Genomic DNA, 13021 nt, shown 5'->3' with positions numbered 1-13021 from the left:
CACGTAGGTAGGAGCCTCAGGCGACAGCCCTGTGGCCTAAGACATCATTTTCCTTTCTCTTCCTTTCTTTTCTGTGGCCGGGGCCCGGCACAGGGAGCGCTAGTCGGAGAGGTTGTCTTCTTAACAACTCCCCGTGTTCAGATCGCAAAAATCAAAAACTGGCTATGTCATGTTGCCTGAAACTCCCCTGTGGCAACCCCCGCCCCCCATCAGGTGACAGAAGGATGTCCGGTCCCACATCCCTCCCAGGAGATGGCGCTTGTACCCATCCTCTGCCCCGCTCACCTCCCACCACACCACAGCTCAAGTTTCCATGTTCGTCGTCCCCGAACATTGAAATTCAGTTCATCCACCCTCACGCCCCTACCGCGTTTGTGCCTCTGCTTTGCAGCTTCATTCGTGTTGTCCCCCCTTCTGGAATACCGTCCCCCCTCCTGTTTGCTTGGTGAATTCCCTTTCAACGCTCAGAACACTCAAGCACCCATCTCTTCCAGGAAGCCTTCCCCAAACCCCCAGGTGGGTCGCAGGGTGCTTCCCGTTCCTTCGCTCCCCCAAATGGTCCTCTTGTGTTGAGGTCATAGGCTTCTGGGCCTGGTTCACTGGCTAAAGTGGAAGCCATGTGGGGTCTCCCGCATATTACTCACGTTTGCATGCTCTGCGTTTTAGCAACCCCCCCCCCCCCCCCCGGGTACCTCTGGGGCAGGCTGCATCGCTCTAGGGCTGCCGATCACAGAGTTGTGCACAACCTGCTCCCCTGTTCTATGGCCCTGAGCACCAAATGGAGTCGCCCCACGGATGAGAATGGGATGAGAATGGTGCCCTCAGGCTCTAGACATTGGTTACAGCACCCACTTAGAGCCACCTGCCACACTGGCCAGCGTCTCCTGAGCACTCCCTCGGCGGGCTGGTGAGGGATTGAGGAGGTTTGGAATCATCAGACCACATTTCTTTATAAGAGATGCCAGGTTCCAGTTGTGCCCCATTCAAAGGAACCTCAGAAGCAGGGCTGAGGGGAGAGGAAAGGAAAAGAGGAAGGACACAGCCCTGTGATGCAACCAAGGGCTTTAATTAGAGCCCGCTCCTCCCGCAGTGGCTGGGGTGACTCTTGCTGGTGGCACAGGGGTGGCTCAGATGTCTTCTCCTCCAGGGAAGTTTCTGAATTCATCTTCATAGCTCCTGCTCACCGCCCTCTTCCTCCCGGAGGAGACTCGCGGGCAGCCGCCCAGGGTGGGGACTGCCGGCTAGAACGCTCAGGGTCTCCCAAGAGTGCACACTCTCAGCACCCAGTTATTGGTGACGTACCGTGGGTATCTCCTTTTCAAACCGTTTCTGCGAGGATCCATGTTCAGGTCTGCAAGAGTGAAGGAAAATATTGAGCCTTGGGGAAGGCTGTGGATTACGCCTGGATAGACCGTCTCGGGCCGGTGCCACGCGGGGACTGCTCGAGTTACTGATGACTTTAAAAACAATGCTGCTCGCCTGAGCTAAAAATAACCCCAAACCGGGTTCCGCAAACGAGATTTTGAAGTTTACTTGTTACACCAGCATAGCCTCACTGGTCCTGACCAGAACAGGTACACAGCCAACGTCTGCTGGGTGCCCTCTCTGTGTGGGCCCAAGTTCTAGGCACGTATAGGTGTTGCCTCATCTCATCCTCCCCACAACCTGTCGGGTACGCAGTGTGCTCCCATTATCCCCGGTCTGTAATGAAGGATGCTGAAGCTCAGAGAGAGAGGTTCGGCGGCGTGCTAAGCTCCGGACGTGGCTGAAGCAGAATATGACTGGTCTGTCGGACTAAACGCCAGTGATTTTACCTAATATCTCGTATCTGATAAATAGTCATCAGGCTACACTGTTACGGGCGTGGATAACTAGTCCCGTGTCCCCAAAGGGCTCAAAGAAGTCTGATGTGTCCCAGCAGGGAGTGGCTGGGGGGACCGAAGCCCAGAGAGGTAACTCCGGCCGGTGTTCTTGCACCTACCGCACCCGCACCGCACCACCTACTGAGGGCCCGTGGCTGATGCTGCTGGGGTGTGCTTGGAGGGCGAGCGCCAAAAGCGGTAGAGCTCCCCTTGCTGGCGTGGCAGCAGCAGCAGAAGAACTTGGACGCCATGTGTTGGTGGGCTGGGTAAGAGGAAAGGGCCCCGGGCTCTGCAGCCCCAACCCCAGAAGCCCATTGTTGTTTCAGCGCTGGGTCACACTGGGCCAGCCTCTCCCAAGGCGTCATACCCCCTCCCCTCCCAAAGCGCCTGCGCTCCCTGTGGCCAGCACGTCCAGGCCCACCTGTGTGGACCTACTGACCAGTCCTTCCTCGTCTGTCCAGAGTTCTCTTGCCTTTGAAGAGGACCTGGAGCTCTGCACTGCTCGTCTTTACCTGCAGGGGTGTGTTGTTGAATCAGTAGATTTGCTGCTGACCCAGCTCAACCTTGCTGATTCACACCCTGGCTCTGCCACTAATTTGCTGTGTGGCTTTGGGCTCCTCCATGCCCATCTCTGGGCCCGGGCTCCCATCTTACGGGCAGTGGTTGGGCTGCACCATTTCTCCAACGATACTTCAAGCTCTGATGACCCAAGGTTGTACATCCTTGTCATATTCCCAAACCTCTTTCTCTTTTCTTCTGGGCCTGGTTCACTGGCTAAAGTGGAAGCCATGTGGGGTCTGGCCCTCTCCTGTTCTCATTCCCCTTCCCCTGTGGCCAAAGCCCCACTCTGGGAATTTCCATCATGGTGGCTGTATTCACTCGCCACACACTGGGTTCAGTCCAAGCCTCCCCCTTGGGCACTGGCTCCCCACCTCTCCTGGGCACCACCAGGTCTCACCTGGGTCATTGCAGTGGCCTCCTCACTGGCCTCCCTGCTTCTTCCCCCCTCGTCTTCATTGGTGTCCACGCAGCGGAATCCTCCTGGAACGGAAGTCACATCAGTCACCCCTCTGCTCGGAGTGTCCATGTGCCATAGAGTCGAGCTAACTGATGGCTCTAAGGACAACCAACCAACAGGTTTGCTTTTGGCCACCTGCTGGTGGGGCCCTCTCCCTTCCCCACCCTCATCAACCCCAAGCTATTTCTTTTCTGCCCATGTCCCCTATTTTGGGATCAGGTCCCACTATTCCCTTTGTGTCTGGAGTCAGAGAAGAGGACCCTCCTCCCCCAGGCCCTGCTTCCCCTTCCATCTGCATTCAGTCATCCGTCAAGGCATTGTGATCCTGCCTCATGGATATCCTCTCCATTGCCTGCACCCTCCGCACCTGCCGCGACCACAGCTTCCCCGCTGACCCCTGGCTCACCTGCAGGCTGGTCTGCCTCTGGAGCCAATCCCATCATCATCCTCTTCCTCAGACCCTCAGTGCTTGACACTACTTGGTGGTCTGGCCCTGCCCATTCTGCCGGCTCCTTCCCTCCCAGCCTCACCCATTGCCCTCCGGCTGTAGGAGCTGCTGGCCGTCCCCCAGACTTGCTCTCACTGTGTCACCACCGTGCCTTGGCACAAGCTGTCCCCCTACCTCTGTGTCCTCACTCCCCACCCCTCACGCTGGAGACTCCGCTCTGGGGCTGCTCCCTCCCGAAAGCCATCTCTTACACCTGGGGAGGAGTTAGGGGCCTGTCTTGTGTTCCCATTCCCCCGGGCTTCCCTGGGTCATGGCCATTGCCTGTCTTTGCATAGCCCCATAACAGGTGCTCAATACATATTTGTTGAATGGGATAGTATTTTCACTGCCTGTGTAGTTGCCTGTGAGAGTCTAGACTCCAAGCTGTGATATTAGGAATTTGTCCCGCATGTGCTCCTTGAGGACCACCGGTGCCCGGCACTAGCTGAGAGGTGCGGCAGTGAGCACGAGCAAGAGATTCCTGCTCCCAAAGAGGCAGGGATGTGCCCAGTTCGCCTTTGTCCCCAGCGCTGAGCGCAGGGCTTTGCAGAGAGCAGGTGCCCTGTCAGTAAACCCAGCAGCCCTCTCTGACTGGTGCACGATATACACAATATTTTCCCTACTCTCCCTTCCACTAACAGATGTTGTACTTCCTGCTCTTAGAAATGGGTAGAAACATCCCGATTCTGTACTTACCTCAGTGCCCCCGGTGACTTCAGTCTTGGAAGTTGACAGGGCGGGAGAGACAGCCACGGTGTCAAGGACGCTCGCCTTAACACGGGGCTTCTTGGGCAGGTCCTTTGACATCTCTGAGCTCATGTGACTTTTCAGATGGTGGAAACGAGCCCCAGGTAGGTGACTCCCGGGGCTCACAGCCAAAAGGGGCAGCTGGGAGTTCAGCGTAGTTTTGTCTGGTGTCCGAGCCTGTGCTGCCCAAAGCCTCGCCCTCCAGGCCCTTCCAGGGGCCGAGAGATGTTCAGAAGCACCTCATCGGAGAGTGGCTGGCAGGTGGCTTTTAAAGGGAAAGGCTCCCCTGAAGCTTGGCTGAGCCACGTGGTAGTTAAGAGCGTATCTGTTTTTAAAGATTTTATTTATTTGAGAGAGAGAGAGAGAGAGAGAGAGAGAGCGCGCACAAGAGCAGGGAGAGGGAGAAGCAGACTCCCCGCTGAGCAGGGGGCCTGACGCGGGTCTCGATCCCAGGACCCCCAGGTTCAGGACCTGAGACAACGGCAGAAGCTTAAAGACTGAGCCCCCAGGCGCTCGAGAGCGGGCCTCTTATTACTTAGATAACTTGGGATGTGCTTCTTGCCGCACCCTGCTGTGTCGTGGAGCGCCCTTTGGCTCCTTGAAGCCCCCTTTCCTGTCTGTAAAACGGGGATGGTAAAGCGCACCCCGGAACGTGGTGTGGAGAGTGGGGGGGGCGTAAAGGACAGACTGAGGGTGCCCTGGGGGCCGGTCCTGCGCTACCGGGGCCCGCCTCTAGGTGGGGGCAGGAGCCAGAGCAAAGGGCCCTCGGCTTGGGCCCCGCGGGCTGTGAGCCTCAGGTGTCCAGGGCCCCAACCCCGGGAGGGGACAGAAGGACCCAGCGGGGCCACCCTGGAAGGTTCCTGGAGCTGGGGGCCCCGGGCTTGGCTGGCACGGGCGGGGAAGCCGAGGCCCAGAGCCCGGGGGGTAAGGGGGGTCAGGGCAGTCCGGGCTGGCGGGCACCCCCTGCACCTGGGCGTGTGGGCTGTGCAGGGGGGACGGGCACGCTGGGCCTGTGGAGCCCGGGGAGCGCCGTCCTCCGCTGGCCTGGCCGGGGGCTTGCTTACCTGCAGCTGCCGGGGCACACGGGGCCTGTGATGTCACAGAACCAGGGGCCCAGGGAATGCTGGGCTGCGGGGAAGGGGCAGCGGGGACCGTCCCTGCGTGGCTCTGTGCTGTGTGCCCGGGCCGTGGCCTCCCCTGCGCCCAGTAGGGGTGGTTCCCCGTCCCACGTGTCCCACCTCCTTAGACCAGTACAGGCTGTGCTGCTCCTGGGCCTTGTGGGCCCTTAAACCAGGGACGAGCCACAGCAATCCACGGCGTCTCTCCACCCAACGCCTCATTCCTTCCAAGGGGCGAGATCATAACCTGCGGAGGGGAGCCTGGCGGTGTAGGCGTCTTCGGCAGGTGACCTAGTTCATGTCACCCACGGCAGGACCGCCCTATGCCTTGTGTCCCCTGACAGGATGCGCTGGGGGGACAGCGTCGCTGCTGTGGTCTTCCCACCAAACACGGGAAACCAGAATCCAAAAATGAAGGCAAATGGTGGGGGGGCACCTCATAAGACGGTTGTGCCTGTGTCCCTCAGAAACGGAGAGCTCCCGAAGATGAAGACCGAACTGTTCTGGGTGAGGACATGCGGCGGGGACACGGCAATGCCCGTGACTCATTGATGTTGGGTTCGACCCTGCACCGGGTGGCAAAGCAGCTGGAAGACATTTGGGGGACCCTTGGTGACACTAGCATCTCAGTGTCGGATTTCTTTTTCTTTTTTCTTTTTTCTTTTTTTTTTTTTTTTTTGAGAACTGTCCTGGAGTTCTTCTCTAAGAGAATGTGCTTGTTCCCAGGGCGCGCACACCGACCTGGTCAGGGGAACCAGGTCTGATGGCACCGCTCACCCTCAGACGGTGCAGAAGAAACTGACCCGGGGGACACAGAGACGAGGCAGGAGGGAGCAGGTGGGGGGAGATGCAAGCAATCGTGAGTCTGGGTGAAGCGTCAACAGGGGTTCTTTGCACCTATTGCAACTTTTCAGTAAGTCCAAGATGGTTTCAAGACGAGAAGAAGCTGTCTGCAAGGCTTAGATTTTTTGTTTTCGGCGAGCTAGGCGTGACCATGTGCTTAAAAACAGTAAGGAGAAAAAGAAAAAAAAAACAGTAAGGAAGACAAGCCAGTAAGGCTTTGGAAGAGCAACTCCCTGGCGAGGAGGCGGGGAAAGAGGAGACACAGCCTGTGCTGTCACCGAGTGCTTTATTTGGAGGGAGCCCCCCCTCCCCGCCCCCGACAGTGCTACTGGTGGCCCAGAGGTGGCTCAGACGTCTTCTCCTCCTCGGGAGGAGTTTCTGAATCTGTCTTCACGGCCCCTGCTCGCCGCCCCCTTCCTCCCGGAGCCTCGCTGGCAGCGTGCAGCCCCGGAGGCCTGCCTGGTAGCAGCGGACTAGAACGCTCAGGGTCTCCCGGTGTGGCACGGCTGGAATGGCCAGAGATCCTGGGAGTAGCGGGTTGGGTTTCTCTTGTAAAAATCTCTCGGGGAAACGTGTGTATTCCCTTCTAGAAAGAAGGAAGGAAGCAATTATGGCTCTTGGTGGAACCTTGGCCCTGGGTGTGGATGGAGCACCCTGGTCACCTCCATCCCCAATCATGGTCAGATTCTGGAACACTGGGCGAGCCACGTGGACCCCAGGCTGGGACTCGGGGGTCCTGTGTGACAGGGACACGTCAAGAGGTTCCATGTTTGGGGCAGCCCGGGTGGCTCAGCGGTTTAGTGTTGCCTTCGGCCCAGGGCGTGATGCTGGAGACCTGGGATCATGTCCCGCGTCAGGCTCCCTGCATGGGGTCTGCTTCTCCCTCTGCCTGTGTCTCTGCCTCTCTCTCTCTCTCTCTCTCTCTCTCTGTATCTCTCATGAATGAATAAATAAATAAAATCTTAAAAAAAAAAAAAAAAGAGTTTCCGTGTTTGTACTGCGTTGGCACGTTGAGTGATGATGAGGGGACTTGCAAAGAGCAGAGGCCTGGAAAGTGAGAGAATGGGGCCCGTCCTGTTCTGACGCCACCCCTTGCCAGTGGGGTTTTGGAAGGTCCCTTTCCCCTGTGGACGTCCTTCTTCTCTATGCAACGGGAGGTGGGATTTTGAACTGGGATGCACGGAGCCACACGCGGGAAGGAGTGGCGGTGCTCATGGAGCTCCCAGGCCCTGCCCTGGATTCAGGGGCAGCGGGACCCCTTTCGTCTCTTATTGCAATTGGACTTTGTGTGAGGTTCTGCTTGCCGGGAGGGTGTGGCTGTTTTGAGAATTCTGAGACGTCTGGGCCGCGCTGGCCCTTAGCTCTCAGCAGCCGGCTGCCCAGGGTGTTTGGGAGCTGAGCGGAGGAGTCATTTGTCCCTCCCGGACTGGGCTTCTATCCTGCTCCTGTTGCCCCTGAAGTGTTTCACCCCCAGCTGAACTACACTCCAGTCCACAAGCATTTTCTGGCCTTGTTTACTTGCCACCTACCTGGCTGGGTTTGTCCTCCTGGGACTTACCCTCTAGCGGCCAAATCAGACAGGAGAGCAACAGCCACACCCAATACACACGTGAGACAAGGCCCGCGGGGCTTTGGGGCGTGCATGTGTGCTCCATGTGTGAGGTCTGCTGCTCCTCATGTGATTCCCAGCTCGAGAGGTCGTGCAGGCAGGTGTCAGACTCCAGGAATCACTCCAGTGTGTTCTAGAATATGACTGTGGCTTCCTGGAGGGAGTGGTCCCATCTCCCCTGCCACCCCACTTAGCTCAGATATCAAAGGGATTTGGTCATCTGGATGGTGGGGGGTTCCTGGTTGGCGCTAGGATCCCAGTCTGGGACTCACCCTCATGCTCATTATTGCTGGTGGAGGAGGCTCGCTTTTCTGGACCCATCAGGGGTTGTCCCAAAGGCAAGCGGGAGGCTTCGTTAGCACACTTGGGATTCTTGCTGGCCAGCTCTTCCTTCTGTAAGCCTGGTGGTGATAATTCCACACCGTCAGGGGTGTGGGGGGGAGGCTCAGGAGAGGTGGCGGGAGTGAAGGGGTGCCGCCCACCTTGTCGGGGTGCACGTGGGCCAGAGGTGGTTATTACAGGGTAAGGACCACGTGGATCTCCCTCCTCCAGTCCTCTGAACGCCCTGCCTCCTAAGCACATGCTAGGTTCAAAATATGTATGTTCTTTCAAAAAACATAAAGTTTAACCTTTTTCTCCCGTTTATAAATGTGAATGCCTATCCGTTACGGAAAACCTAGGGGATACCGAAGAATGTGAAGTAGACACAGAAATGCCCCAAACGCCCATCCCTTCAGATGTGATCACAGTTCTCGTCGTCTCTTATGCATTTTTTTACGTGGCGCATCGTATCCCACGTGTCGTGTGTGCATTTTATGTTTTTCATATACGTGATGTCAGAAACGTTTTTCTCGGGTCACTGAATTTTTAAGAACCAACGGTTGCATAACATTCTGTTTTGCAGAGAATTCAAGAGTCTCTTAATCTTCTTTTGTCCGGAGTCTAGGGTGTTTCTGCTACATAAACATTGTTACGGTGAACATTGTACCTAAGGCTTTGTTTTTATGTAAAGACCTCTAAATTCTTCAAAGTATAGCAACCGACTGAGCTGTGTCCTGTAACACAGAGCTCTGTCCTTTACCAGATGCCTAACTGCGGCAAATTGCTCCCCTCCCGTGCCTGTTTTCAGAGCTGCGAAATGACACATCCATTTTGGGTCATCATGTCCCCTTCTCAGAATTATTGTAGGGATCAGATAATACCGCTGCTGCCCGGTGTCAGCTCTGAAACAGTGGGGGACTTACCTGATCGCAGCCGGGTCCCCAGTGCTTGGACAGTGCCTTGCATGTAAGAGGGGCTCAGTCACTATCATTGTTATTATCTTGGAAAAAGGGATGGGCGTTTTTCAGATTCTCGGTTTCTATTGTGCAGTTATTTTCGGGGTGGGGGCTGGTTTCAGACCCTCTCTGTGGATTTCTGGCAAAACGTGCCAGGAGAATTTTTCTCCTGCTGTTGAACCTGTGCTGGCCGCCTCCCTGGCCTCCCTGCCTTTTGTTTATTGGTTTGGGTTAGGAAGCCCCCATCTGATATTTTAGGTTTGAATCATCATTCAAAAGCTGAAGGAAATCTGAGGGTATCTCAGCAGAAGGGGGACGAACACCATGAGGTCTAGAGAGGCCAGGCGGGGTGTTCTTGTCTGGTACCTACTGCAGGTCGATGGCTGAGGCTCTTGGGTTTGACTGGGGACCTTGGAGTCATCCATGGAGTGGGGCTCCTCACAGTCTCTGCAGCATAAGCTGAAAATCTTCGAGGCCAGGTTTTGGTGGGCTGCTGTAAGAGGTAAAGGAATGGGGGCCATGGTCTCCGGGACCTGGCCTCTAGACGCCCATTGGAAGTTCTCCATGATGGGCTGAACTGGGTCAACCTTTCCCAAGGGATAATAGACTTCCCTGTTCCCAAATCTTGCATAGCTTCCCATGGCCACGGGCCCAGGCCCTTGTGTCTAGGTTACCCTCTCTTAAAACTATTTTTCCCGTTCTAAATAGTATTTTCTTACCCATGGAGAGGAGTTGAAGCCTTTACTCTGCCAGCTTTGCCGGTAAGGGCGCTGTGCTGAATCAGCTGATCTTGATTTGGAGCCCAATTCCCTGGGCAGGACTGTTTCCTAAATAATCATAAGATTGTAAGTGAAAAATGCTGGTCCTTTACCTGTTCTCCCAGTCCAGCTGGGCTCCCCCTACCGCAGATTCCTGGCTCGTACAGAAATACATAAGGACATGCTCCATAGTCAAGTCCATCCATGTTCTGGCCCATTTCTAGGTGCACATTCTTGGGTAGATTCCTTAACTTTCTTGAACTTCGCTTTTTTGATGGGGAAAATGGGAATGCAGTGCCTCCTTCCAGAAGTAAAGGGTTAAAAGTCACCCCCATGGTGCTTGGCACACAGTATATGCCCAGTAAATGGCCATTCCATTCCCCTTCATGTGGCTTGCTGGCTTCCAAATATCCCGGCTGGTCCAGGTCCTGGGGGGATGCGGCCGTGAAGCACAGGCTTGCAGGTGTAGGGCCTAGTGGCTGCCATCAACTTGCTGACTGGCTGTGGCTAAGTCCATGTGTAGCTCTGTGTCCCCGGAGCCTCATCAATCACAAGAGGAAGTTAGGCTACACGGTATCTTCAAGGACCTTTCTAGATCTGATGGTCCAGAATTAGAAAACCTTGTTTTAGTCCCAAACTCCTTTGTCCCTGGGCACTTCCTGTCCTCACTCCCCTTTCCGTGGCAAGACCCCCTTTTTGGAAATTCTTACCATGTATGGGCTGAGGCCCCTCACAAGACCCAATTCACCATGTGAGCTGCCTCACTCGTGGCCACTTGCTTCTCAGTTTCTCAACTACTATCCCCTGGTCTGAGCCACCCTTATCTCTTGCCTGAATTAGAATAGTCTCCTAACTGGTCTCTCTGTTTCTTTTACTCTTGACTTTTTTTTTTTTTTAAGATTCTATTTATTTATTCATGAGAGACAGACTGAGAGAGGCAGAGACACAGGCAGAGGGAGAAGTAGGCTCCCTGCAGGGAAGCCCGATGGTAAGACTCGATCCCAGGACCCTGGGATCACACCCTGAGCCGAAGGTAGAGGTTCACCCACTGAGCCTCCCAGGCGCCCTTACCCTTGACTTCTTAAATTAATACAAGATCTTTAACTTCCGGCACATAACGCTGTTTGATGTAGCCCAACTTCTATATTGTGCTTAGATACAGCCAGCAGCCTCGACGTGTACCAGTGTCCCCATCTTGCAGCATCCTTGGATCAAAGGGGTCCTCCCTGGGTTCTGTGAGCCCCCATTTCCAACAGTCTTTTGGATTTGTCGCCAAGTGAGTTTTTCAACATGATTTGAGCTCTGATGCATTTCCTTGAGCTCTCTTCAGTGAATTTGTTGTATCTCCTTAGGATTTATAAGCAGGTAGAAATTTATATAAGGCGACTAGGTCTTTTGTTTTGGAGACGCCCCATTTAGCAAATAGGCCTGACGTTACTATGCTTATTCTGCTGCTCGCTTTAGTTTCAATTTCCTTCATGTAGATTCTGGCCTCATGGGATTTGGCTTTGTGCCGGATCGCCTCACGTATGCTGAGTGTGGAAGGAAGTGTTTCCTGAGGAAGGAGTGGAAGCACAGGTCTTGACAAGCCCTCACCATAGGTCAGCCCTGAGGACTAATGGTTGGGGGTCTGTTAGCCGATGATCAGTGTGTATAAAGGTAATTGCTAAAATTCTGCCTTGGGTCCGTCCGGACCCTCGTGAGCACATGTTTTGTCTTGTTAACTTCATGAAAGGTCACTTGACTCAGCCTATGTTCTGGAATAAGTGATTTCCAGGTTATTGATCAGCGGCCTCGCTTAGGCTCTCTTAGGCCCGGGAATTCAAGACACCACGCGTAACTGTGGTCACCTGTGGAGTGTTCTCTCCTGCTTGTCGTGGTTTCATCTACATTAAAGTTGCTGCCTCTTCCTGGAAAACAAACTTCTGCTTCACATATATATTCACATGCACTTTCATGTGTGTGCTTATACTAATAAATGAAAGAATTTCACCAGATGACTTGGAATTACGGGCACTATGGCAAACCTTTAATGTCTAAAATAAGAGATTGAAGAGGGGCTCTTGAAAAGACAAAAACACCAAATATTCAGTAGAGAGAGCTTCTTTGATTGGTATGTTCTGATCTCAGAAAGAAAGAAAGAAAGAAAGAAAAAAAAAACCATACTCCTACTCAAACCTTCTGAAACCTATTTTCTTTACATCTCTTTTTCTCTCTCCACCCAGCTTTATCGTTACCACCCACTTACACTCTTTCTATTCCTTCCCGTGACTGCCTAAATAAACTCCCTTCATTTCTGTAGAAAAGAACAATCAGCTTTGCACCATATCCCCCAGAAACTCCTGTACCAGGAGGTGGGTCCAGAGAGCTTGAATTCAAACCCTGGGTGACAGTTGAGTTGAGGGCACATATTTAGAATTATCCCAAATTTCCAAATGACAGAAAGTGGCTGTATAATTCGGGGTCCTGTTATTCTTTCACTTATTGCCATTTGTACCAATCAGTTCACTTAATGGCTGACCTTCAATGCGGAGGGAGGAATGTTTAAGAGGAGCAGGATGGAAAAGGCCAGAAGATTTAAGTAACCCACCTACACATAATTCAAAAAAGTGGGCTTGAGGAGAAAGATAGGAAACGTACCACCTAAAACTATTTCAAAAGTCTTTCCCTGAAGGGAAAGATTAGACAAAGATTCAAAATTGCAAGCAAAGATGAATTACGAGGAGATTTAATAGACTTCAGGACACTTTCAAAGAAATCCTAGGGCAGCCCAACAGCTTAGGTAAAGGGAACCTTTCCTTCTCTCTTTGGGGGAGGCTCAGACCCAAGATAGGGAACTTAGATAAATCGGCATGGGAAATGCCAGCTTAGACCTCCTGGTCATTTTCAAAGAGTCCTCACGTGGCTCCTTGGAGAAAACAATTGGTTCCTGAAATAAAAACAAGATCAAAACCCTCCTGTCCATAAAGAAGGTGGAGCCTGTTGATGAGGACCCTTGTATTTACTGTGAGCAGAAAACCATTTGGAAGAACTCGTGGTCTAGATCGGTCCGGTGATGCCCCTCTGAGGAGACCTTAGCCCTCAACACAGTCCTCTCCTTCCCCTAAACTCTCAAGGGGAATCGTGAATAAATATAGTCAGACGACGGTACTGCTTGTTAGCATGAAATCACCCTCTTCAATGCCAACTAGAACCAGGACTATCCCAAGTCCCGGTACAAGACCCAACACCCCCAGCAGACTATGGGGTCTGGTACAGACCCATGGTACAGCTGCCCAACAGCCCCAGCGGACTGTGTCAGC

The 13021-nt window shown here is 53.7% G+C and overlaps 1 protein-coding gene across 1 annotated transcript; it reads right to left on the bottom strand.

Moving 5' to 3' along the window:
* Positions 1-6532: 6532 nt before the first annotated feature.
* On the bottom strand, positions 6533-9482 carry TEX48 (testis expressed 48). Its single transcript, XM_041762438.1, has 3 exons — positions 9332-9482; positions 7957-8085; positions 6533-6661 (listed from the first exon to the last, which is right to left on the bottom strand). Exons 1-3 carry the CDS (start codon positions 9480-9482, stop codon positions 6558-6560), a joined length of 384 nt encoding a protein of 127 aa, XP_041618372.1. The 3' UTR covers positions 6533-6557.
* Positions 9483-13021: the final 3539 nt, after the last annotated feature.

Source organism: Vulpes lagopus, chromosome 7 (genome assembly GCF_018345385.1).
Source record: "Vulpes lagopus strain Blue_001 chromosome 7, ASM1834538v1, whole genome shotgun sequence".
In the NCBI taxonomy this organism is placed as follows: Eukaryota; Metazoa; Chordata; class Mammalia; order Carnivora; family Canidae; genus Vulpes; species Vulpes lagopus.
Note: the sequence above shows the minus strand (reverse complement) of the source record. Positions and strands in the feature narration are given on the sequence as shown.

What these genes read in the sequence shown, in the direction of transcription:
- TEX48 (XM_041762438.1), bottom strand. Translation starts at nt 9,482, where the DNA reads ATGGCCCCCATTCCTTTACCTCTTACAGCAGCCCACCAAAACCTGGCC. An exon ending in GCCTCAGCCATCGACCTGCA is followed by an intron (nt 8,086 to 9,331) that starts GTAGGTACCAGA and finishes TATCACCACCAG; the next exon opens with GCTTACAGAAGGAAGAGCTG. An exon ending in CAGCAATAATGAGCATGAGG is followed by an intron (nt 6,662 to 7,956) that starts GTGAGTCCCAGA and finishes CCTTCTTTCTAG; the next exon opens with AAGGGAATACACACGTTTCC.